The sequence below is a fragment of the Buteo buteo genome, chromosome Z (genome assembly GCF_964188355.1).
Source record: "Buteo buteo chromosome Z, bButBut1.hap1.1, whole genome shotgun sequence".
NCBI classification, from domain to species: Eukaryota; Metazoa; Chordata; class Aves; order Accipitriformes; family Accipitridae; genus Buteo; species Buteo buteo.
The window spans coordinates 71,064,700-71,091,805 of record NC_134204.1 but is presented as its reverse complement, the minus strand read 5'-3'; the positions used below and the strand labels follow the sequence as shown (position 1 = coordinate 71,091,805).

The 27,106-nt window shown below is 41.4% G+C and overlaps 1 protein-coding gene across 3 annotated transcripts in view; it reads right to left on the bottom strand.

Moving 5' to 3' along the window:
- The window catches only part of DGKQ (diacylglycerol kinase theta), a 101,701-nt gene that overhangs the window by 30,143 nt on the left and 44,452 nt on the right, over nucleotides 1-27,106 (bottom strand). For all 3 annotated transcript variants that reach the window (XR_012648844.1, XM_075019621.1, XM_075019622.1), the window contains exons 6-13: nucleotides 26,087-26,240; nucleotides 21,655-21,723; nucleotides 9,094-9,194; nucleotides 7,377-7,600; nucleotides 6,449-6,539; nucleotides 2,106-2,160; nucleotides 872-933; nucleotides 444-594 (exon numbers count right to left, since the gene is read on the bottom strand). Coding sequence is in view for 2 of the 3 variants with exons in the window: in XM_075019621.1 (XP_074875722.1) it covers nucleotides 444-594; nucleotides 872-933; nucleotides 2,106-2,160; nucleotides 6,449-6,539; nucleotides 7,377-7,600; nucleotides 9,094-9,194; nucleotides 21,655-21,723; nucleotides 26,087-26,240 (907 nt within the window). In the remaining variant the exon portion in view is untranslated. The remainder of the gene's footprint in view (nucleotides 1-443; nucleotides 595-871; nucleotides 934-2,105; nucleotides 2,161-6,448; nucleotides 6,540-7,376; nucleotides 7,601-9,093; nucleotides 9,195-21,654; nucleotides 21,724-26,086; nucleotides 26,241-27,106) is intronic.

Sequence of the window (27,106 nt, the reverse complement as noted above, 5' to 3'; positions counted from 1 at the left end):
TGCACTGCTCATACTTCTCCATGACCAGGCACAGAGCTCATGAACAACGTGGAGGACAGCTCATGAAGAAACGTCAGACATTAATAAAGGCGAGGAACATTCGTGCACAGAGAATTAAACTGCACTGCCATAATTTGAATGGTGTAAGGTAAGTACAGTTCACTTCTAAAAAGTGATGCTTTTTCACTAAAAAAAATGGCCTGGTCACATAGAACTCATGTAATATAATAATAATTCTGTGAATAATGAGCTGTCACACCTCTCATGCAACCATGAACATGTTAAAATTAATAAAAAAGCCCCCTGTGAGAATACAAGGCAGACTGATTTTTCAAATAAGGTCAGAAAACATTAAGAAAAAAAATAATAAAAAGGAGCAATATATGCTACTACATTTTATTCTGTATAAGTGAATATATCTCAAAATGCCCTTGTTTACTTACATTTGATAGCTAATTCTTCCTTGAGAATATTTGTGTATTCTTCAGGGGAAAGCTGAGGCGGAAGGCCACCAACAAATAAATTTACTCGTACAATGGATTTACTATTTTCCACAATGTAAAATCTTGTTTGATTCATCTGACGTATTGAAGTCTACCAAAATAAAGAAAAATAAATGACGTGACATGTGGCAAAAAGATATCATGAAACCAAATCCCAAATAGTTCTGAACTTAGCAATCAAGTCCTCTATGGCTAGAGAATATCACAAACAGAAATAAACTTCAGTCCAAGCACTTAGCTTCTCTACAGATGAGCCAGCTGGGGGGTGTGTGTGTGTGTGTGTGTGTAACTGATTACTTACTTTTTCTGTAAGAAAGAGGACTCCTTACTTGCTATAAAAAAGGATCATATTTCTTTTTCAGATTTACCTTTCTTATGTCCTTGAGTCTGTTAAGAATCAGTTCCTGATTGTCCAAGACCATGCGCTGAACTAAAGACAGCAAGAACATTAATCATGTTTGAAAGCACTGTAAGTTATTACCAGGCTCAATTAAACAAAAACAATACAAAAAAATTCAGGGAAAATTCACAACTCTGTGTACAACCAACATTACATAACGGACCACACAGATCCGAACTACTCATTATTCAACAGAAAAAAACCGTTTAGGTGCTTTGAACAGTCTGATGTTGTTCACAGCTCTTATACACCACCATCCTTTAAAAAAATAGGGAGAAACACCTTCAAGACACCCAACAGACAAACAGTACTTTGGTAACAAGCTAAGTGCTTCACAGAAAACTTAAAAGTACATTCCTTGGCAACTACAGTAATAAACAACTTCTGTATTTTATTAAAATATTAAAACAATTGTAACAACTTCCAGCTAAAGTGAGGTTGTAAATGATGCTTTAAAACAGAGCACCAGAAATCAACCAAGACAAGACATTCACAAGGCTGCAATAAGCTTATAAAACAACTTACTGGTAAGACTCACAAACCAAGCAAAGTATCAGGCCAGTATTTGAACTACAAAGGTATTTACTTGGGTGTGGCCAGGGCACAATCAGAGGACTTCAGTGGCTTTATTTATCTCTCCATGCAATGTTACAAATAATGAAGCACAAAGGGATGTGAACTTGGAGGACACCAGCTCAGCTCCTGCAGGATCACAAACCTCTTGAGTAATGCTAGGACTGCGTATTTCTGTACTTCATAATGCAGTTGGACTGCAACTGGACTATCTCAGGACTCAAAGTTGCTCTTGTTTGGGTGCAGTGTCAGGGTGAAAGAGAAGAGAAGGAAGAGAGCCACTTGAATGTCACAATTAATCTTTACTAAATAACTGCAGTTAAGAAAATTATGTCAGTTAAAGGCAGCTCTCCAAAACAAGGCTCTTCACCGAAGTGTCAATACCCACCAGAAACCACTAATAAACCCTTTATGTGGTGATGAAGAAAGAGAGGGGAACCATATTCCCACAGGACACACAAGACCGAAAAAACCAACATCACTTCTGATTGAGTATTTCAACAGGATGGTGATGTTTCATTTGTGAAGGCATTTCTTGTAAAAAATTAATTGTGACTATGTTAAAAGTGGGCAAAAAAAGCTAGAAGATCAGTTACAGACGTGCATTTGGCCAATGCTCCTTCACTTACCTTGCTTGCTGCCCATAAGCACTTCCACCAATTTGAAATTCTGGAGGGACTCTGTCTGCCAAAAGATGCAACATGTAAATGTAGTTTCTGAACGAAATATAATTTTGCCAGATGTTTAACATTAACATTATGTTATACGCTGCATACACAGAAGCACGATGTTCTTCCCCTAACCCGTTCCTCCCAAGCCAGGGATAATCCTCATTTTATACACTCAGCCTCCCACATATGGCTTCAGGCTCCCACGCCCTTAACTACATCAGCATCCTTGCAGGCCCACGGTGAAAGGGCACCTCTAAAGCACAGTTAACTCTACCCCCCTTCAGTGACTAGCAGCTCAACGAGGATATTTCCAGAGCATCCTTCCAGAGAAAGCATGCAGGACTGGGAATGAACCTGCTCTTTGAGAAGATGGCCCAGGAACCAGGCTTGGCAAAAGCAGGCTGACCAGTCCCCATCTCCTGGGGCACTCCACCAGCACTAATGGAGTGAAACCCTCTTCACATGTGCCACAGTCCCTTTTCCAAACTATACTGCCAAGGACCACCCAAGTCCCTTGCAGCTCGATGAGAAAAGCCAAGAGTTGAACTAGGATTACTGCAACCCTGGAAACATGTGACACTCAGGATTGAGGAAGTCTCTTAACTTTTGACCTTGATACACAGAAGACAAATTATGTTGCTTTACATGTCATGAACAGGGGTGTTAAAAGCCTCAACTGCCTACATTTGGTTTGCCTGAAATTCAACGAGAGCAACTTGGGAGAGGATCTTCAGCAACGGCAAATTCTGGATATTAAAAAGATATATCCTGTATGTGCTTCTTCATACAGAAAAAGGAGAAAACCCTTTAAAATCTATCAATATCAGAGAAATTGCAATTGAGCCATGGAATGAAGTCTCTTACAACCTAAAACTGGCTTCCCAAATACAGAGATGTGAAGATCTTTCCTGGAGTACCCAACCATCCTGTTTGACAGTTGCTTTTTTCACATGAGACAAGACTTCAGACAAGATTTTCCAAATTTTGTTAAAAGGTCCACAGCACTTGAGAAAAAGTACTGAAATCAAATCCTAGAACCATCCTATGGTGCAAAATGAGCTGCATGCACCACATGTACATGTAGGCGTACACCTAGACAGATCTACAATTATCACCTACTGCAGATAGCTAGCCAGACACATATTCCTACCTACCCTGTAAATAACCACAAAAGGCAGTGGTTGCCCTCTGTGAGCACGGCTGTTCCGTGGAGCAGTGGAAGCATGCTGATTTGCTGGCGTGCTCACAAGCCCCAATTACTGAACAAACTATGCACACTATAGCTTCATGCCTCCAGACCTGTGTGTTTGATTGAGACTGCCAGTGTCTTGGCACACTTGCAAATTCTAACATGTTTCCTGAAAGTCATGCTATCTTGGCACCAACTGTAAGAAAGACAGGCAGACTGAAAATCAATCTTTTCCAAGCAAAACATGTGTATCTACAAGATTACAAGATGTATTTAATAATTTCTAAGGAGGTGGGAAGGAATGTAAATGGTAAAGAACGTGGGTGCCATTCAGCCTTGAGTTCTTCCCTGTAGTCTTTGGGGACTACAAAGATGCTGTTTGCCACTGTAGAGAGAAAATTCTTGTGGCCAAAGCTCAATTAGAGTTCAAGCTGACCAGGACCATGAAGGACAACAAAAAGGGCTTTTTAAAATACATTAACAGCAAAAGAAGGATCAGGTCCATTACTTGATGAGGTTGGTCACCTCACAAATAGGGACACAGACAAAGCAGAGACGTTTAATGCCTTCTTCGTCTCTGTCTTCAACACCAACGGTGGGCCCTGGGACCCTTGGAGCCCTATGTTGGAAGACTGTGACTGGGGAGATGATAAACTCCCAGACAACTCTGAACTTGTTTGAGACTTGCTGCTCCAGCTGGATGCACATAAGTCTATGGGGCCTGATGGGATTCATTCCAGGGTACTGAAAGAGCTGACCAATGCCACCGAAGTCCCCATCATGGGACTTCTCTCCATTATTTTTCAATGGTCTCGGGAGTCTGGAGAGGTCCCAGTTGACTGGAAGCTGGAAAATGTTGTCTCAGTTTTCAAGAAGGGTAAGATGGAAGACCCTGGTAATTACAGGCCTGGAATTATGGAGAAGGTTGTTCTGGAAGTTATTGAAGAACTCTTGAGGGACAACATGGTCATTTGTCATAGCCAGCATGGGTTCAGGAGGGGAAAGTCCTGCTTAACTAACTTAATTTCGTTTTATGACAAGGTCACCCATCTAGCTGACCAAGGGAAGCCAGTGGATGTGGTGGGTTTGGATTTTAGCAAAGCTTTTGATACTGTCTCTCACAGTATCCTTCTGGATAAACTGTCCAGTACACAGCTAGACAAGTCCGGAACACATTGGGTTAGCAACTGGCTGATGGGTCAGGCTTAAAGGGTTATAGTAAATGGGGTTACGTCAGGCTGGCGGCCAGTCACCACTGGGGTTCCCCAGGGCTTGATTTTAGGGCCCATGCTCTTTAATGTTTTTATAAATGATCTGGATGCAGGAATTGAATGCACATTAAGTAAGTTTGCTGATGATACTAAACTAGGAGGAGCTGTGGACTCCCTTGAGAGTTGAGAGGCCTTACAGAGAGATCTGGGTAGGCTGGAGAGCTGGGCAATCCCCAATCATGTGAAATTTAACAAGAGCAAGTGCCAGGTTCTCTACCTGGGATGGGGTAATCCTGGTTATACATACAAACTGTGGAACAAGAGGCTGGAGAGCAGCCCTGCAGAAAGACATCTGGGCATTTGGGTTGACGACAAGTTGAATATGAGTTAACAGTGTGTCATGGTAGCCAAAAGGGCCAAGTGTGTCCTGGAGTGCATCAAGCACAGAATAGCTAGCTGGTCAAGGGAGGTGATTGTCCCACTCTACACTGCACTGGGATGGCCCCACCTCGAGTCCTGTGTGCAGCTTTGGGCACCGCAATATAAGGAGGACATCAAAGTATTAGAGTGTGTCCAGAAGAGGGCAACCAAGATGGCGAAAGGTCTCGGTGGCAAGACTTAGGAGAAGCAGCTGAGGTCACTTGGTTTGTTCAGCTTGGAGAAGAGAAGGCCAAGGGGTGACCTCATCACAGTCTACAACTTCCTCAAGGGGGGCAGTGGAGGGGGAGGTGCTGATGTCCTCTCTCTGGTGACCAGTGATAAGACACGAGGAGATGGAATGAAGCTGTGTCAGGGGATGTTCAGATCTGAACAGGAAGAGGTTCTTCACTGAAAGGGTGGTTGATCACTGGAATGGGCTCCCTGGGGAAGTGGTCACAGCACCAAACCCGTCAGAGTTTGAGGACTGTCTGGACAATGCTCTTAGTCATATGGTTTAGTTTTAGGTAGTCCTGTGAGAAGCAGGGAGTTGGACTTGATGATTCTTATGGGTCCCTTCCGACTTGAGATATTCTGTGATTCTATGATTTCTTTTGCAGAGCAGTGCAAAGAAGTAGGAGACAAGCATGATCACCCTAACAGTGATTGTCAGTTTCCCAATAAGGTAAGATTAGCAGTGTGGTCACATGCAAGTGTATTTTAAATATCTGTTGTGTTTTCAGCCCAGCCGGTAACAAAAGACCATGCAGCCACTCACTCATTCCTCCAGCCCCCCTCTGGTAGGATGGGGAGGAGAATCAGAAAGGAGAAAAGAAAAAAAAACCACCAGAACCTTGAGGGTTGAGATAAGGACAATTTACTGGGACAACACAAAAAGAGAAGTTACAACAACAACAATGGTACTAAGAAAAGAATATACAAAACGAGTGATGCACAGTGCAACTGCTCACCACCTGGAACCCGATGCTCTGCCACTTCCCCCACTGAAAGCCGAGCGAGAGAGAGCCCCGCCAGCCCACTCCCCATTTATATACTGAGCATGATGGCACATGGTATGGAATAGCTCCTTGGCTAGTTCAGGTCAGCTGCCCCGGCTATGCCCCCCACCTCCCAGGTTCCTGTAAAAATTAACTCTATCCCAGCTGAACCCAGGACAATATCTCAAGACATAAACAACCAGAAAAAATATACTGCATGCCAAGAATCATTGTGTTCATACAAGTAAATCTGCTTGACCCAGAAAGACTAATGGTAACTTCCAGTACAGAGCAACCAGGTCTACCATCAAGACTGCAGAAATTTTTGAGCATCATACCAGACACAAGAGATCATCTACCAAATATTAACAATATTTGCATTAACCATGAATGGACTGATTATAATTTTTCTAAGAGAAAAACATACACACCCTACTTCAGGGTCACTCTGGTGGTATATGGACAAGCTTATGACCTTTCATTTACCTGCCTTCCAAGTAACGGAAGCACTTCTTTGATCACAGTCTGTGTAGTACTATCCTTATTTACTCGTAGAGAAACATATGCCATTCCCACCCTAAAGACAAAAGGAATACTTACTTTAGGACAATCATTTGGCCTATCCTGTGTGTACCTTTTTTACCCAAGTGGCAAATTTTCTACGAGGGTAGGCAGAAATTTGTGTTAGTTGAAGAAAGTTGTTCACTGAGGCTCATGGCACATGCAGTATTAGCCCCACAGACAAGCAAAGACATTCAACTCAAGGAACTGGTCACTACAATTGTAGCACTGCAAATTAGTTTCTTCCTATACACAGTATTACCTGCAAGTCTTTTGTAAAAAATGGCAATGTAGTTGCATTAGTAAAATGAACAAATGTTTAAATTATATCCCACTGCTCATAAGAAATGAATACATCATCAGTCAGTCTTGTTTCCACTGCTAAATATGCTTAAAAAGTATATTGTATCAGTGGTAAATGTAACAGATTCTTTTTTCTTTATTTTTTCCTCATATTCTCGCATCAGAAGTTACACTGAATTTTTCCTACTTAATATTTCTTCCAAAAACCTATGAAGTGTTCAAGTGACATGTGTATGTCATCATTTGTTTACAGATGCAGTTAATGTAAAGTTGCGTGTTCTTGGCCAAATGCACCATAATAGAACTGCACAAATCACACAATATGTTCCATGCACGTAAAGAAACCCACAAGCACTTTTCCAGGCATGGATATGAATACCATGTATATCACTTATTCAGAAAAATAAACAGAAGAATCCTGAAATACAGAAAAAAATACGTTCTCTGTTATACTTGTGCGACTTCAATAACTGAAACACATCAGGCTAGCCTACAGAGGACAAATGCAGCCAAGCAGGATAACCTTGTGATAGAGGAGGAAAACACTCACTTCAGCCAGGCAGGATAAATTCTGATCACTTCCTCATCCTTTGGTTTGGCTCTGATGATCCAAGCTTCAGGAATGGATTCCCGGAATACCGACCCCAAGTTGCTGTCCTCTGCAGCACTGTTCCTGTTGATAACATCATCAGACAGCAGTGTCTGCTGCGTAAAGGTCTGAAGCTCATACTCCTGCTGGTCATCATTTATGTAGTATGTCCTCAAAGCAGCCTCCTACAACACAGCAAGATAAATTAACCTTTTCCTGAAAAGACACCTTTAATACCTGTATAGCATAGACATTTATAAATACCTTACTTACAGAAGCAACCTTAAACGTGTGTTCTAAGTGTTTGCTATTTATCAATGGCAAAAAGCAAAACAAGAGCGAAGTTTTCGAAACAAATTTTAGTGGAAGACACAAAAAAGAAAACTTGGGGATATCAATGGATTTGAACACAGCCCACAGTATTTTTGTCAAGTAATAGTAATTTTAAACTCCATAGATCAAATGTAAAAATTCAGCAGCAATAAAGCTACACTCACTGCATGCAAAATTTACTCCACAAGGAAAATGGTAAATTACACTTGATTGTACCCAACTCTGCATATTCAACCTTCTTGCACTAAGGGGATGCTGACAATTAGCAAGCATTCCCAGCCACAAGGCTGCCCTGAACCCACACACATGTGAAGAGGAAAGGTAAGGGCTATCCTTGGAAGATGCAAGCAGTCACAGGAATTTTACATCCATTACTGGCCCATGCCTGCAGCACCTCTGCTAAAACAGATGCTGCAGTGAATACAGCCCAGTAAGTCACTTACAAGAATGGGTATTAATCTGCCCTGGTATTATAAGCAGCAGCCTGATAAAATATGGTTGAAAGGCAAGTAGCACTCCTAAATAAAAGTGTTTTCAGCACTGTACAAATTTTTCCTTGAATATCTTTGACATGCTGAACACTACAAACCATTTTCAAAACTCCTGTTGATTTTGAGCACAATATCAAGATAAAATTCTTAATGAGCTGTAGGTTTAAATTCAAAATTCTGATGTAATAGATTCTCCAGATTCCTGTGCCAGGTTCTTTATGACTTTGAGTCCTTACAATGCTCAATTCTACTGTGCACCACCCCATAACCACTCTGGGCTTCATTTCTTCACATCATGGGGTCTCTGCCCAGCCCAGTAAATTAAGATCTGTACAGAACATTTGATTTAGTACTGAGTCATGCTTCCATGGAGCACTGGAAAAGCTAGTGAGTGGCCACTATGTGACAGATAATTCATTAACTTTTACAGCCAAGGAGTGGAGGTAACCATGGCATGCTTCAGTCTTCAAAGCTGATTAACTGAAGTGCAGGATAAACATCAAACCACTAAATACTATAGAAAAGGAGCAAGATCTAAGGAGCTGATTATCCCGTATTGCTCATATCAGTAAAATCATACTTCAATGTCACATAGGGAAGGAGAATGACCGCTTAACATGTGATATGCTGTGGTCCCCATTATGCTACAGGTATGTAGGCCACCACTTCTTCAGATGCTCTAAAGTAAGAGCAGTACAGGAAGAAGTCAAATTGCATTGTAACGTTATAGCCAATTTACAGATTTTGTTGTTGTTGAGTTACATTTGTAATAATGCTAGCTTTTGACTATTGTAATATACAATCATATGCCCCTTTATCACACCGGAATATTAACCTTGACCGGGTTATCTTACCACAACTTCTTCATTTTTTGCAATCCTTGGAACTGAAATCAGTCGAAATTGATTGCGTTTCACTGCATCATTCCCATCAAATATCTTTAATGTTTGTTTACCTGAATGAAAACAATTATTGTATTTCAATAACACACCCCTCAAATGATAAAGCTACCTGAATAGGAAGCATATAATGGAACTATTAAAAACCTTTTAACTCACTGAACTGTTTCTTCACCACAAGCTTTGAGGCTGAATCTTTTAATTTTTCTTTCGTTACTATTCACTTGAAATGGGTACATTTGCGGAGTAAACTGGGAAGAGTATTTCAAGTAATCATAGTTTCATCCTGGCTTTTGAAAGAACTTTTTATATATTACTATACTGCTTATGTTATCACTTCTTCATCCTCAGCATTCAAGACTGGATTTATTATTGATCAGTTCAGCAACTTGAAAACCAAGACAGAGTGCCGTCACCTTCAGAACAGCTCCCAAAGCACTGCCAGTTCTCAAAGCATCCTTCCAAAGAAAGTCCTTAAAATAAATAGCTGGTTAACTGTACAGGCAACAGGAGAAAATGCAGGAACAACAGAAAGACTAGAAGAAAGAAGGTACAGCAAATTAAGAACTACAACCTTTTGCTGTGTTTCATTTCACTAAAGCCTTATCAAATCCATGCCCAGGTCATGCAGCACAGGTTGTTGCACAGACATCTCTGAAAGGGTGAAGAGTTAAGGATTTCAGGTTCACCTTTCACAGAGATGAGTTAAGACTCAGTCTGGTACTGTCTACTGTATGACAAAGCTTTTCTCTTATTGAAGTGACTATTTTAAAAGCAAGCTTGCAGGAGGCACCCATGGATGAACAAGGAGCTCCTGACTTAACTCCACCATTAAAAGCACACACACAAGAGGCAGAAGCAGAATTGGGTGAGGTGGAAGGAATATAGAGACACTGTCCAAACATGCAGGGATGGGCTTAGGAAAGCTAAAGCCCATACGGAGCTGATTCTGGCAAGGGACATGAAGGGCAACAAGAAAGGTTTCTGTAGGTACATCATCAGCAAAAGGATGACTAGGGAGAATGGGAGTCTGCCCTGGGAATGGGAACCTGGTCTTAAAGGACACGGAGAAGGCAGAGGCACTGATTGCCGCCTTTGCCTTGGTCTTTACTGGTAAGACCAGCCATCAGCTCCTAAGACCACTGGGAAAGTGCAGGGCAAGGAAAACTTACTCTCAGTGGGGGAGGATTAGGCTAGGGAGCATTTAAACAAACTGGAGATGCACAAGTCCACAGGTCTGTCGCAATGCATCCATGGGCGCTGAGGGAGCTGGCTGATGTTGTTGCAAGACCACTCTCGATCATCTTGGAAAGGTCATGGTGGTTTTGGGGAGATTCCTGAGGACTGGAAGAAGGCAAGTACCACCCTTACTGTCAGGAAGGGTGGGAAGGAGAATCTGAGGAACCGCAGGCTGATCAGCCTGACCTTGATCTCTGGGAAGGTGATTGAGCAACTAGTCCTGGAAACCATTTTTAAACATATCAAAGAGTAATCAGCACAGACCTATTGAGGGAAATCATGCTTAACCATCATGGTCTGGGGTCTGACTAGCTGGAAAGCAGCTTGGCAGAGATACCCTGGGAATCCTGGTGGACACCAAGTTGACCATAAGCCAGAAACATGCCCTTACACCAAAGATGGCCAACAGCATCCTGGACTGTGTTAGTAATAGCATTGACAGCAGGTTGACAAAGATGATTATTAACCCTCTACCCACCCTTGCTGAGACCTCATCACGAGACCTGTGCCCAGTTCTAGGCTCTTCAGCACAAGGCAGATGTGGATGTACTGGACCAAATGCAGGGAGGGCCCATGAAGATGATGATGGGACTGGAGCATCTCCCATATGAGGAGAGGCTGAGAGAACTGGGAGTGTTCATGTTGGAGAATGAAGGATTGGGGCAGGAGGGAGGGGTGTGTCTTAATCCATGTGTATAAGTAATTAGTGGGAGAGTGTAAAGTTGAACAGACAAGAGGCAATGGGCACAAACTGAAACACAGGAAATTACATTTAAAGCCAAGAAAAAAAACTCCTCTACTGTGAGATTGGAACAGGTTGTCCTAAGAGGGTTGTGAAGTCTCTATTCTTGGAGATACTAAAAACTCAGCTGGACACGACCCCCAAAAAAACTGCTCTGATTGACCGTGTTTGAGCAGGGGGTTGGCCTAGATAATCTCCATACTGCGTCCAACTTCAGCCATGCTGTTACACTGTGAAGGAAAGCCTGTACAAGGGATGCTTGTACAAAGAAAGAGACAAACAGAATAAATAAGATCATAGCATCATAGAATAGTTGGGGTTGGAAGGGATCTTTAAAGATCAGCTAGTCCAAACACCCTGCCATGGACACCTTCTACTAGACCAGGTTGCTCCAAGCCCCATCCAACCTGACCTTGAACACTTGCAAGGATGGTGCCTCCACAACTTCTCCGGGCAACCTGTTCCAGTGTCTCACCACTCTCATCGTAAAACATTTCTTTCTTAAGTCCAATCCAAATCTACCATCTTCCAGTTTAAAAGTGCTCCTTGTCCTGTCACTACAGGCATTAGTAAAGAGTCTTTCTACATATTTCTTATATGTCCCCTTTAAGTGTTGAATGGTTGCAATAAGGTCTCTCTGGAGTCTTCTCTTCTCCAAGCTGAATACCCCCAACTCTCTCAACCTTTCTTCATAGGAGAGGTGTTCCATGCCTCTGATCATTTTTGTGTCTCTCCTCTGGACCTGCTCCAACAGGTCCATGTCTTGTACTGGGGACCCCAGAGCTGGACACAGTACTCCAGGTGGGGTCTCACCAGAACAGAGCAGAGGGGCAGAATCCCCTCCCTCAACCTTCTGGTCACGCTTCCTTTGATGCAGCCCACGATATGGTTGGCTTTCTGGGCTGTGAGCGCCTGTTGCCGGCTGATGCCCAGCTTTTCATCCCCCAGTACCCCCAAGTCCTTCTCCTCAGGGCTGCTCTCAATCCCTTCATCCTCCAGCCTGTGTTGATACTGGGGATTACTCTGACCCAAGTGCAGGACCTTGCACTTGGGCTTGTTGAATTTCATGAGGTTTGCATGTGCTCACTCCTTAATCCTGTCAAGGCCCATCTGGATGGCATTCCTTCCGTCTAATGAACTTACTGAGGGTTCACTCGATTGCACTATCTGTCATTGATGAAGATAATAAATAGCACAGGTCCCAGTACGGACCCTTGAGGGACACCACTTGTTACTGGTTTCCACTTGGACATTGATGGAAAGCACCAAGGGTTTAAGCAGGAGGCAAAAGAAATAAAAACCTAAATTGAAGAAGCAAAAATTACTGCCTTTCTAAATGGTACCTACAACATGACAGATCTTTGGGCTTCTGGATTTGCAGGTTTACTTCTGGCTCCTGTCAAGAAGAATGAACTTTGGAAGCACAGCTTTAATTTCTTCTTTCCTGTATGACTATTCCTCAAGTACTCTTCTGAGAGTAGTTATCTGAAACCTTTTACAACATGTGTTTAAGAAAAAATAATCACACAATTTCCACGTGCAATGTACACTCTTTATAGCAATGGAAAGTGAGTTATTCCACTGGAGAAGCAAGCTTGGGATATATGATATGATACATCAGGACTTTTCAATTTTTTTTATTTTTTTTTTTTTATATGAAAAGTAGTATTACCAGGCTTTTCAGTTTTCTGATTATGAACTTAGTGGTTGTGTCTGTTGTCAATCTTTTTTTTTTAGTCACAATATAAGAACATTTAAATATCATCACTTCTGAAGTATCTTTGAAACTCTGTTGCCATTGCATTGAGACTATAGCACATGTCAGAAAGTGATCCATCCACTACTTTAAAACCTGCTGGATTAATGTTAGAAAAAGTGAAATTCTCTTAGAAACAGATTTCTGTCACTGATCTCCATAGTGACTTTAATATCGACAAATATTAACCAAAAGACAGACTGTGTCCTGGGTGACCTTCTTTAGGGCTAACACAACTTGAGAAAACACAGCAAATGCTGGTTACTGACAGCATAGCCAATATTCTGAGTATGAACTTTCATAACACTATCAAAATCCCTACTGTTTTCTCTAGCAATCCAGAGTAGACAACCATCTGAGAATAAAAACATTCAACCAAGTTTTAGAACTTGTTTTCATTCAAACTGCCTTTGTAGTCTGCTCTTGCTAGATACTAGCTGGCCTGAGAGAATCCCTAGCAATTTTAACTAGAGATTTTTTTATGAGCTCTCCACTTCTTAAGACCAGCCAAAGGTTGCAAAAAGTTGGGCTGACTCTTAAAATAAGCTGGTTTGCAAGGAGTTTAGATCTACAGACCAGTAGTAATGTCCTAAGCTCAAGTACATTCCTTAGCTAAATACACAGTATGCTCAATCCTGCTTTCCTGAAGGTATTCTGGTTATCTGTCACACAAAACAAGCTCAATTTATCAGTGAAAAATCATATTCAGCTTTGTCACTGTCCTCCTCACAGGGCTCACTTTTACCACAACCTGATGAAAGATGGCTTTCTTGCACATGAACTTCTGGGGACACATTAACAAAAGAAGAAACAGCTACTTATTTGACCAGAACTAGTCATCCAGAAAAACACTGCCCAACTAATTCAAGTGTACATCCACAACATCAAAGTTAAGGAGTGTCTTATGCCAGTCTGGTTTGTTTAACCAGCCTTCAGAGGAAGCTCAACTATAATCACTTTTAAAGTTACGTAAAGCTTTTTCTCCCTCCTGTTCCAATTTCTGAACAATAGAAAATGATCCAATTATAGAATTGAAGTCTATATACCACCACGAAGTATAAAAAAAAAATCTTTTTTGCAAGATACACATATGCAACAGATGCACATAACAGATTTTGATATTTAAAGGAGTTACTGCCTGTTTTATAATATTGACGCTTAACTGCCAAACTTCTTATATCTTTTCTTGTTGGATCAGATTACACAGTATCAGAACTTTCTCCTGAAAAACACATTACTTTTTTTCTTATCATGGGATACGGAATTGAAAAAAACCCTGTTCTTCATGCTTAAGCTTTTCAAGAGGAAAACAACTACAAAAAAGTCAGCTCCAGGCATAATTTACCAAACCATGGAATTTGATTTCACAGGCTAAGATACCAACTTGTCCTGGGAAAAGGACAAACAGCATTTGATGAGTCCAAAGTTCATGCCCTTTGAGTTCCAAATCCCCACAGACAGGACATAGCTTCTGAAAAGACTTAGGCGCAGCTTGTGGCAGAGATAGGAAAATGATGTAGCCCTGAATATTTCTGCCACTGAAGCAAGCTAGGGGCCTACACCAAACATATTGGTGGAATTTACTCTCATAAGACTAAATTCTAGCAACACCACTTACCAATAATCATTCTTCCCAGTAAAACTTGTATTGGGTCTGGCTGAGATGGAGTTAATACTCCCCATAGCAGCCCTCATAGCGCTGTGCTCTGCATCAGTAGCTAGAAAGGTGTTGATAGCACACCAGTGTTTTGGCTACTGCTGAGCAGTGCTGGCACAGCATCAAGGCTGTCTCCCCAACGTTTTTGCCCCCCTCAATGGCAGGCTGGGGCAGGGCAAGATCTTGGGAGGGGACACAATCAGGACAGCTGACTTAAACTAACCAAACAGATATTCCATACCATATGACATCAGTTGGGATATAAAAGCTAAGTAAAGGGAGACGGAAAGGGGACATTTTTTTTGTCTTCCAGAGCAACAACTACGTGTACTGAAGCCCTGCTTCCCAGGAAGTGGCCAGACATCGCCTGCTGATGGGAAGTAGAGAATAACATCATTTGTTTTTCTTTGCTTTCGCACGCGACCTTTGCTATCACTTTATTAAACTGTCCTTATCTTGACCCACAAACCTTTTGTTATATTTTCTCCCCCCCATCCAGCTGAGGAGGGGGAGTGATAGAGCAGCTTTGGTGGGCACCTGGCATCCAGCCAGGGTCAACCCACCACATATCCATATGCTTTCTGCTCTCCTCTAGTCACTGCTACTTCAAATTACAATAGTGTGGACTGGCAAATTTTGGTTTATTTCAGTGTTACCTACAAGTAACAAGTCACAACCTACAAGGCAGCAATAAAGCAGGGAAGAATTGTGTATTTTTTCTTTTATTGGTCTTGAAGAGAGTCTTTCAGAATCCCAGATTCTTCCTTTCTCCAGCTATTCCTCTTCCACAGGAGCCCTTTACAAGTATGTCACCTCTCTGAACTTGTTTTCATGAGCAGCAAAAATCCCCCTAGTTCTAAGACGGTTTTGAAGCACAAAGCTGTGTTAATAGCCATCCTCCCATATTAGTAGCCACCTCTTCACCCTTCTCCTCCACAGTGGTTTTTAGAACTTCTCCAAGCATCTGCTATATGTATCACTGCTTGACCTGGTTTCACATGCTTCTCTGTCTAGCTTTAGGACTCCAAATCCATTTAAATCATGTGTCAGAGGAACATGTGACATGCTTAGTTATCCGTAAGCGGTTTTAGCAGAGTACAATGAAGGCTGAATATTTTCCTAAGTACATTTAGAGAAAAAATCCCTCAAATCCACACATGCTGTCTTTGCTTCTTCCTAAAAACAGTTTGTTTGTTCTTGCAGAACTACAGTGAAGGTCTCCTCCACACTGTCAGCAGGTTTGGGACAAGACATAAGCAAGCACTAAGTCAATGACTTGGGTCTATCTATAATGCAAAGATGCTTTTCTGAATACAATGGGCTTGCAATTTCTTTACCCAATTATTTGCTAACAGGTGGTAGATAAAAGTTCTGTATGTTGCAAAATGTGTAAGAAATTGCTTTTGGATGGCCTTGCAGTTTCTGAGGAAGATAAGGACTTCTAGCCCTCTTAGATAACTTAGCTTAGAAGTATCCATATGGATTACATCCAAATGTAGACATAGATAAAAGAAGCACTAATTAGCACTTTTTAGGATAAGATGTATCAAACATGCAGAACATCGCACTGCACAGAATCATCCGAGAAGGGTCAAACAGCGGACAAGTGAAGAAGACTACTGAAGATCACCAGAGGACTCCTGAAGACCACCAGAGACGTCAAGTACGCCTGCACGAAGGACATTTACATACGATAATGAGTTCCTGGGAAACTAATGAATACGTAAAGCTTTTCTCGGAAATCTGATGAATATGTATATAGAACCTGTATATAAACTATACAATTAGCCTGACCAGGTGCACACAATAGGAGGAGAAATCCCCTGAGTGCCCAGCGCTGCAATAAAGGATACCTGCTTAATAGTCTTCCGACTATTGAGTCCTGATTTTGGCTCTTCACGGCATCATCTAATACAAAAACATTTTATCTCCCTTACTTGGCAGGTGAACAGCTACCTGAGCAGAGCACTGCCTCGTAAAAGAGGGGCCATGGAATGACATGCTGTGAAAAGAATGTTTGCTGACAGCACCGCAACCTCCATTTCTCTCCTCAGACAGATTCCTCTAAAACCTCCTTCAGAGAGGGTTTTCTCTTGATGGCTGCATTTTATCCCATGGAAGACAGGCATACGCTGAAGCAGACAGTTCACGTGCAGCCAGTGAGTGCTGAGACACACTCACAGGGCAGAGACACTGCCAGGTCAGGGCCATGCTCTTTGCTGTTCACACATCCCTGTCTGACAAATGAGTTGCATGCACGTGGCCAGAAAGTCTGGTGAGCCCTCAATACATCTCCTGAAATGTGTCTTGTACTCATTTCCAGTGGGCTGCTACGGAGATACTGTACCCAAGCACCAAGACTAGCAGAACGTTAAAGCAAAGAGAATGCATGATCACAAAAACAACCCAAAAAGCAGGGATCTCCATGTCATTCTTAAGTATCTACGGTTAAATTTTTAATCTGATAAGCATTGTCATAAGGACCCCTAAGGCAGGGAATAAATTAACACTAGCTAATAACATTTGCGAATAACTCTCCATAGCCTTTTGGCAATGATGCTACAGAACTACACGAAGATTTAAAAAAATCTTTCTTCTTGAGGAGATTTTCCATAAAACCTCTTTATATTTTCAGGAAGTAGTTAAGAAGAGGTGCTTGCTTTCCCTGAAACAGACATCCAGAGCAGCCAATGTTTTGACTACCAACTGGTATGAGACATCAAGGATGAGGGGGGAAGGGATTCAGGGAACAAGAGAGGGACAGGCAGACCAAAGGGGCAGCAACAGTGGGGAGTAAATTTTGAGCATGGGGAAGGAGGAGAACTGGGAGACACAAGATGGGGAAGAGCATATAATGCAACTTGGTGAGAAGTGAGAGCGACAGTGGGCATATCAAGTGTCAGGAAAGGCAGATGAAGCGTCTTGAGGGAAGGAGAGGAAAGGAAGATATGCACAATGGGGAAAGTGGAGGAAAAGAAAAGTAACATGTGATTTTTCTGAACACTCATTTTTCTTTTCCCAGCAGTTAAAGCAATTCAGCCAAGAGAAGGAAATACACAACCTCTTCCAGCACTTAAGCCACTAGTTCATTCAAGGTAGTTGAGCATAATACTCTTTTTTCAAAGTATCTTCAAATGCAGGTGAAGCAAACTGCCTTAGGGAATAAATCTTTTCAGCATGACACCAGGTACAGCAATTCAACTTGTAAATGAGTATCTCTTGAAGTACCACTGAACAGAAGCTTTTGTGAGGAAAGAACTTGAGGACATGGAGAAGCAACATCCTTCATCCACTACCTATGATGGATAAGCTTTAAAATAATTAAAAGCTGCCTAGGCCTTACTATATAGTAGTCAAGTACCCTCAGCTTTTAGTGAATCCTGGCAAGCAATTAGGGCACAATCTAATGTCTTTTCATGTTCCCAGATCCCTGCAGATTGACACACAAGTAAGAGCTCTTAATAACTCATTTTTTATTTCTGAAATTACTGAGATAGCTCCTCTGGGATTCATTTGTTGCATATATAGAACAAACCAACATTCCCCCCTGCCCGCCTCCACAAGGTCTTCATCTTACTATGAAATAATAGGAATGATTTTCAAAAGTTTGCCTTTGATTTCTCAAGCTTGACAGATTACATCTGTGGTTATATCTTAGCTGAGACCAATGAATTCTGTCTCCAGCAAAACAAGAATAATCTGAGCTGGTTGAAACCTAGCTCAACATTCATCTCAGAAAGGACAGACACCACACACCCCTTAGAGGGACCCCTAAGGAGCACTTTTAATCCCCTTCTTTACCTCCACTCCCAGCTATCTGAGGTCTGTCAATACAGAGCAGTTTTATCATTCCCAGAATGACCAAGAATTATTTTAGTATGAAAATGGACTTTGGGGCTCAACTCCTTCCCCAGGCAATACAACTGCACTAATGACAACATTCACATGATGTTTATCCTACTATCCCTGTAACATTCAGTTCTGCTCAAGTTAATTGTTCACTGTGTAGACAAGTCCTTAGAAGCTGGCTCATGTTCTCAGGCACAAGGATTTATAGTCCTCTTCCAAACCTGCTCTGTAAGTCTGTTAAATCTATCATCTCAGAAAGTGTAGGGTTGTTTTATGGTGGTTTTATGCTTCTGGCTTCCGTATCTGGCTAAGTGATTGACTTAACACATTTAAGCTCCCAAAATTAAGATTTAAATCTTCTAACTTTACACTTCACTCAACAAGCCTACTACAATTGCAGTGCAACAGACAGGAATGCAGACCACTAACTCAAATTTTCTTCCAGTATTATCTAGAGACTTTGCATCCTTTCCTACTGGCTTCTTTCCTACAGAAAAGCATGTCTTTACAAGTCAATATTATTCAATTTGTTCTGTTTTGTTTTCACTGGTTTTATAAATATGCATCTGCAAAACGTGGAGAGCTGGAATTAAGAAAAGCTACAATATTCTGGAATATAATTCAGTTCAGACACACCTGAGGGAGAGCATGGTAACATGCCAAATGATGTGGCAGATCTACTGAGTCAACACGCAGAAGCTAATGAGCAGCTCACTCTTGACCCCTGTTACACAAATGGCATTATCTAGAGATGGGTGGAAGAGGTCCAGCACGCTACAACCGTGCCTCTGTCACATTTAATTTGATAGGTTATGACTCCCCACACACAAAGAGGCACAGAAGCACAACAGCTGGCTGGTGAACCCCGATAACTTTGTCAGAGAATTTATCAGAGAAGCCATGCCCTGCCCTGATGCAAGGGCATCAGCTCCAGGGGCTGGGGATGGCACCCACCAGGTGAGTCCACAGGAGAAGCTCTGTGGGTCACCACACTGACTGAGGGGGTCACTCAGTTTGTGGGGCTCTATGAGATACATGGGAAGAGTATTCTGGGATTGTACAAGCATTGTTAGGGGACGTTTAGGGGAGGAACCAAAGGCAGAGGAAGGGAGGGATCAGCGTGGTTTGGGGAGGAACAAGTATGGGAAAATGGAGGGATAAGGAGATAAAAGAAGCTAGTCACATATAAAGAGGTTGCTGGGTGGTATGCCTGCTTGGCCATGCCCTGCTCCTGACCATCATAGTCTGTCCTGTCTTCTCATTAAATACTATTTCTAACTATTTGTGGGTATGGTTTCTGCTCTCCTGCATGCATGTCTGCATATGGGCTCCTGCAGCACCAGGAACTGAAGCAGGACTGCAGATCACTGTGACCCATGTGTCCATGGTGCCAGCAACCAGAGTGACAGCTGCTGTGTAAGCACCAGAAAACATCAGGCTGGACTCACTGGCATGCAAGGTAAGCGGTCCAGGAGCCACATGTGCACGTGTCTCTGAGTGAGGCACCATGACTGCTGTAGGGACCAAGGAGGCCCAGGATGACTGCTGGAGAGACCGTGGGGACTGGGGGTCCACCAAGAGCTTTGGGGGGAGGGGGTGTATGTGCATATATGCCTGCACACATACACGCGCGCATGTATACATATACACATATATGTATAAACACACACATTCCCACTAACAGACCTTCATCTTGCTCAGCCACAGAGGGGACAGGATGCTGCAGCAGCTTCACCTCTAGTGAGGTACCAGACTTGAAGACCCTAACATCATTAAACTAAAGCTTTCAAACATTTCATCTTTTCTTTTGGCAAATGTTAAAAAGACATTAGAATCACTGCCTACTTACTGAGTTTTCTCATGATAGCAAAGTTACTGGGCTTATTGACTTCTGTTTTGTGAAAATGTATTAAGAGGAAGCAATTTGTTTTAATGCCACTGTTCTATTTAAAATATGAGTAACGATTCTTTACATGAGCCTTGAAAATGTACCATCTATTGCTGCTTTCTCCAGTCCACACATGGACACTGCATAGGAACAAAAGACATATTAAAGTTTGTATCTTGCCCCCAATTTTCCTATCTTTTTTCCTTCTTTTGGGAAGGCCACCTAAAGCTGAACTGTCGTGCAGTAGTACTTTCAACAAATTCACCTGAAATATCTGGTATATAATTTGCTCTTTTTGACAGTCATGAGTAAGCAAAATAGCCTTAGTTGGTGAAGTATAAAAGTCCTGACGCTCAGCCACTTACGTCACTTAAAACACTGAAAAAAGTGGAAGTTTCTTAGATAAACTGCAGTTAGTCAGAGCCTGGTCCCATAATAAGGGAGCATGGTGGTAGATCCTAACTTACAGTCATCAAGAGACACCAGCTTCAAGTTTTAAGAAGTGAAATAAGAGCATGCTTGAGATCAATTCCATAACTGAATTCATTATTTACTGAGCTGGATTTTTTAAAAATCCAAACAGTATTTGCACAATTATCCTATTAATTTTGTAAAAAAAAAAAAAAAGAAAAAGAAAAAAAAAAGAAAAAGAAAGGGAAAAAAAAAGAAAATCCCTCCCTATGTATTGTTCTGAAATTTCAGTTTTTACAACAATCCATGCAGCTACATTAGGTAGGAAGTACCACGTTTTTCTAGTTACTAATATGGATATAGGAGGTAGGATGCCCTTAAACTGTGGTTGGCTTCATCTTCTGAAAAGTAGGAGTTTGGCTAATACCAACCGCAGAAAACTCCACACACCTAAGAATTTAACTGCGTAGGAAGCAACCAGCCCAGCTCAACCCTGATGCACAGGAATACATACACTTTTACTGCAACATGTCCAAGAAAAAAAAAACAAACAAAAAAACCCCCAAAACAACCAAAATTCACCTGGTGCCTTCAGTAAGATTTGGATCCAGCTATCTTAAAAGAAAAAGGCTTTGAAAAGACATGCTATCTGTGTCTGCCCTTTAAAGTGGTTGCTTATCTATGGATTGTTAACACTCTGCTTGCTTTCTTCGATTAGCAAGTTGAGAGAAATGATCTATTTGTCAGGGTAATCAACAGATTGTCACTTATGCCAATCTACCAGTGGAAAATAGTGATGAGATATTTGTAATACCCTGGATAAATGTGTTGGACCAAAACTTTCGACCTCAAATTGATACCAGTATTAGAAAAACAGCCATTTATTATTTTTTTCATGTGGCAAAGCAAGTTAAGATTATATGAATAAAGACTAGAATGGGTGACTATTCACCACTTACTAAACTTATGCTTACTTGAATCTGTTGAAATTTGGACATCTTTTGCTGATCCCTGTGTCGACCCATCAACATCATCATCTTCATCTGTGAAAACAGAAACATTTTAAGAAAGGATTCTTGTTAACTTGAACTGTAGGGGGAAGTGTTTGTCATTTAAGGATGGTGTCCAACAAAGAAGCTAACACAAAAGAATCCAGTCAGAAAAGCACACTTTCTTCTTCCGCTTATTTTATTATAATAATCCATACTATAAAACCAGCATTATAAAAAGCAAACCTGCATTGTCACGTAACTACAGTGAAGGCATACCTGAAGTCCTTCTACTACTAGCTTTAATATTGCAACTACTGCATTTCATGCCTTTCTCAAGCTGCAATGTTTGCCTCTGACCAAAGTATATATGGCTTCCATTAAGTTTTAAATCACTAAATCAGTCCAGGAACTGCAGTAACAGCTTTCCAGACAGAAGTATGGGTATTATATAAATAATTTCCATAACTGAAAAACAGATTTGCTGACACCCAAAGAGAGAGAAATTACTGCACTCCAGAAGAGGATTTTGACAGCAGGTCATTGCTCTCACTAAAAGCTAGGAGCCAACTTGTCAGATAATAATGCAGCTTGTAAAATCACACATAAAATACTTAGACATTATTAAAATAAAAGCTACTAACATTTACATTTGCTCCTGTGAAGATAACATCCTGACCGCATTGTCATCCGTGACACTCAGGTCCATACAGAAAGACTGGTACAAATCCAAACACGATAAATTTTTCTCCTCTAAAGGTAGCAGTGGCATGCAATGTAAGCCAGTCCAGTGTGCTGATCATATAATGGTATTCATATTCCCACCCACTGAAACTCCCAGTAGTCTTGACTGGGATGCAGTCAAAGCTCCCAAAAGATACAAGCCAGGTGACGCCTCTATAAAAACTATGCCTTGCAGATGAGGGAGAAAGCAGGAAATCAAAGCACAAAACATGAGAGAAAAAATAAAATAAAAACAGTAAAGACAGCTCTTCAGAGCAAAAGAGGTACTAGGGAAGTCAGAATCCTAATGCAAGAAAACCTTCCAAGAAGCAGAATCACAGCATGTCAAGAAGGGTACTCAGGAGGAGTCCTAAACTGAAGACCAGGTAACTTACTGAATATTTGGGTAATGCTTCAACTGAGTACAAGAAAGATCAACAATAAAGTTTCTGGGTTGGGGTTTTAAAATATAAAAGAAGGGTTGAAATACTTTCCCTGTTATAGTTGACAGACAAACAGATTAAGTTTCAAATTGGAGAGATATTTAGACAATATGGTCTTGAAACACCCTGAAATAAATGGAAATTGAATGCTTTCTCAAATTTCCCTTCAGACAAAATTGACTGTGTAGTACTAATTCCCCTTACATCATTGAACCTGTGGTTCACAAATGTTATCAGAGTTCTAACTAACTTTTTACTGAAGAATAAATCTGAGTTTTAACGGCTGTTGGATTTGATTGTGTGAGCCTCCGTAACACAGGTCAACGATGATGTGCTCATGCTCTGTCTAGGACAAGTCACCTGGCACTTCCCAGCCATCAGCTTGGGAAGAGCTGTGCCCGCAGCGGTTAACTCCTCCAGGCAACCACCACTTCTTTGGTACTGCAGACCGGTCTTTTCACAATCTTCTGAGCGATGCCCTGTCAGCTGTGGCAACAGAATAGCACCCTCTGTGCATGTCGTGGTGTGAGCACTTCTGAACGAGCGTACTTGCACACACATCCCACAGAAGTGAGGACAGAAGTGCTAATTATCCTCCAACAAAGCTGAAATGCTCTTTGCTCCCTGGAAACATCCCTAACATGCATGCAATCTTTAACAAGATCTGCCACCCGGAGCCTACACCACTCCCTGGAAAAGCAGCAGCAACTCCCAGGGCAGCTGTCCCAAGCTGCTCTGTGGTCAGAGCAGCTTCAAACACATCCTGAAGAGTGTCAGGGAGCTGCTGGACCCATGACACATCTTGGTAACTTTTGGCACGTGCCAGGAGCTAGTGGGTTTTTGAAAGAAAATGCAGGTCTGTTCTGTGAGCGTGGGTAATAAGAAAGACTACCAGGCCAGATCACTGAGCTCCCTCGACGTAGGATGATGTGAGAATTAGTTTAAGCCAACTCCCAGCTCTGCCTTTAAGGAATAACCTGGGCAGAGGGAAATACCTGTTTAGCAAAGGTATTTAGTGCCTTTGGCAGGGACCTGCAGGCAGCTGATCTCCAGCAGATGACTGAAAGCAGCAAACCTCCAGCAACAGGTCTTAAAGCAAGCCTCAACAGGATGTGAATGGTGTAACACCGAGCCACGCGTGAAGGCACCAGGCTTATACCTGAACATCAGGGACCTGGCTGCTAAAACAAGCATCACATGCTATCATCAGCTAAGGAAAAACAGAACAAAACACCTTACGCACAGCAGACTGCAAGGCAGGCACTGCACCACAACTATTATTCTCCATGCCTTGTGCTGAGCCACAGCCGTGGCCCATTGACCACAAAAGAAGGCAGATGTCAAGCGCTGAGGGCAGCCATCAAGTTCAGACATATGCCTGGGACCAGCAGCAGGAGGAAAGGGGAGCGTCCCCACAGCTTGGCCCCTGCTCCCCTGGGTGTGAGCAGCCCCTCCACCCTGGGAAGCTGCTGCCCACCACGCGACAGGGAGCTGAGCCCAAGCAGCAGACATTCTTGCAGAGCAGCAGAAAGGAGATCCGGTGTTAGAAAAGAAACACTTTTCAGGGCATTACTGTATTTTATCTGGGTATATGCAGGCTGGGCGCTATAAAAATGCATTCTGGCATTCCCAGTGTCGTGGGTTTTCTTCGTTTTTTTTCACATCACATTAAAGCACTGGAAATGGTCCAAATTAAGTTACTGAGTATTTCCCCTTCCCCGCACACCTGTTTCTGACCACCAGCTAATGACTGTATTGCACTGCATTCTCTCAATTCAAAGTACAAAACATACATTTTAATTAAAGGGATGAAAAAAACGTTATTACTTCAAAAAAAACTTGAACATGCGTAACATGAACTCATACACTTCGCTTGTAGCCTAAGTCCTGAAACGGAAAACCTTCTCTTCCATCATGTAAAATAATGAAGGAAGAGAATAGAAGGGGCAGCAATAACCTTGGATTCTTTCACTCAAGGTGCTCCGTGTTCAATTTTTACTCAGAGGTGATTTAAAAATTAAAAAAGGAAAAAGTTTAAGTCTGACAAATTAAAAGAACACACCGCTATTTAAAAGACAAACTTAGTTAACATCAGAAAAGTCACACCCGAAGAGGCTATTTAAAAGGTTTGTGATTAACTTCTGTTAATAATAATACAATTTTATCTTCACTTAAGCCTTTGGGACACTTGTAGAACACCTAACAATGGACCTGAAACAAAGTTCATAATGAGTTTTCCAGCAAAAGCAAGCTCATCCAGATTGTTTATTTCTGGTATTTCTTATGTCGGAAGCACTAAAACCTCTAAAACTTTCAACTATGTGCTGCACTTCACCTTCACCCACCAACAAGCAAATTCATTAAAAATAACCCACTGAAAAAACCACGCCAACCAAAAAAGCAACATAAGGCTTCCTCTCCCCCTTTACACTTTTATAAGTCACTTCAGCGTATCTAGGTTATGTAGACTTAGGGTCATGTAGTTTCTGCAGTAGCAGGACTCCTGCTATAGCTTCTGCACACGAGAACACATGGCTCCTGCTAGCCAACTGCCTTCACCAAAACCAAACCTACACGTTCAAAGCAGAAAGTTTCAGAACAACCTGTCAGGTTGAGGAAAGTGCAGTTGCAAATATTTAACTTCCACAACCTATATTTTGCCTACCTTTTATTTGCTTTCCTATTGTATTCAAGCACAAAAAGAAAGGCTTTGTAAGAACATATTAATCAAAATATAAATTAGAAAATACTTCAGTGGCTCAAAAAAATTCTTGTCTCCTAAGAGCTGTTACCCAAACATACACTCTAGATGGCAGTAGAACATTACCGTGCTAAATACATGATTTCTTTTCAGCACAGAAATCTTTAAAGGGCAGATGCTTAATCAAAGAGGCAAATAAAAATATATGTATACATGATATGCCAAATAAAACCCAACATGTACATCAGCAAGTGTTTGTAGCAATGATAACATTAATCTGCGAAGCAAATTTTTGGATTTTAGGTTTTCACTTTCTGCATGCTTACTATTTAAAGAATAGTTTTCAAACTGCCCAGCACCAGTAAACAGAAGTTTCAGCATTTCGCACACAGTCTTCATTTAAAAATCTCTATCCTGTCCCAGAAACAGCAAGAAGTTACAGTACTGCCACAAAACCCAGTGAAAATTAGCAATCATAATCTTCAGTAAATTACAACACTAGGTTAAACATGCTCATCAATTAGTTGCAGTCAACTTTGAAAGTTTTTACCTGATTCTGTTTGCAAATTTTCTGATATTCGAAAACAATGCAGTTTGCTGAAGTTGCGAGAAAATAACTGCACACAGGTTGGAGGAAGAATCATATTCCTTAATCTTCCAAAAGTACATTCTGGTGTGACAATTACGTAGCAAGCGGAATGAGCCTATAAATAGAAGCATCAATTAAGAAGTTAGTGAGACACAAAGAAAGCAAATTTGTTTATAATAAAATACTCACCAGAATTGCAAAACTCAGGCTAGGACATATATAGACCTTTTGTAAATCACTTATGAAATGAGTGATCCATTTTTCACCCTAGATTTTCATTTGTTCCATTCAGTTTTTATATAACCAATAATGGGAAGTCTTAACATGTGAAGAAACTCCATGTACTACAAACCTGCTCTATTAAAAACTAAAGGTTTCTATACAGCTATGTGGAGAAATTTTAAATTCTGGTCTCAAACCCTGGATCTTCCATGCTATACAGATATTTACTGGTGGAGGTGGGAAAGGTAGGCAGGTTATACTGAATAGTTTGAAAATAGCAATATCCTCTTACACAGCTGTACCCACTTGCAGATTCAGAGATAACACTGTTTGGGTTTTTATTCCAAAACATGGCTGGCTAGTTTCTGCCTTTGTACTTGTGCAAGATCTTCTGCCATTACTGAATACACATACCTTTGTATATGTGGCCATGCTGCATGTTACATTTGTTAGACTGTTCTCAAAGACAGTCCCTCCCACCTCAGAAATTATGAATCAGATTAAAAATACAAACCCTGCAATATTTAAAAAACAAATTTTAAATTCTTCAAATCATACCTGAAATACTGAATAACCCCAGAGTTTCATTTTAAATTATTATTACACAGAGTACCTCATCTTGCAGTAACTAGCAATTAATGATTTATTACATGTGCTTTTCAGTTCCCACCCCACCTGGTACTACTTTGCACTTTCATCATATTTCAATGAGAGCTGGCATTAACTGGATGGACCAATTGTTATCTAAACAGCAGCCTG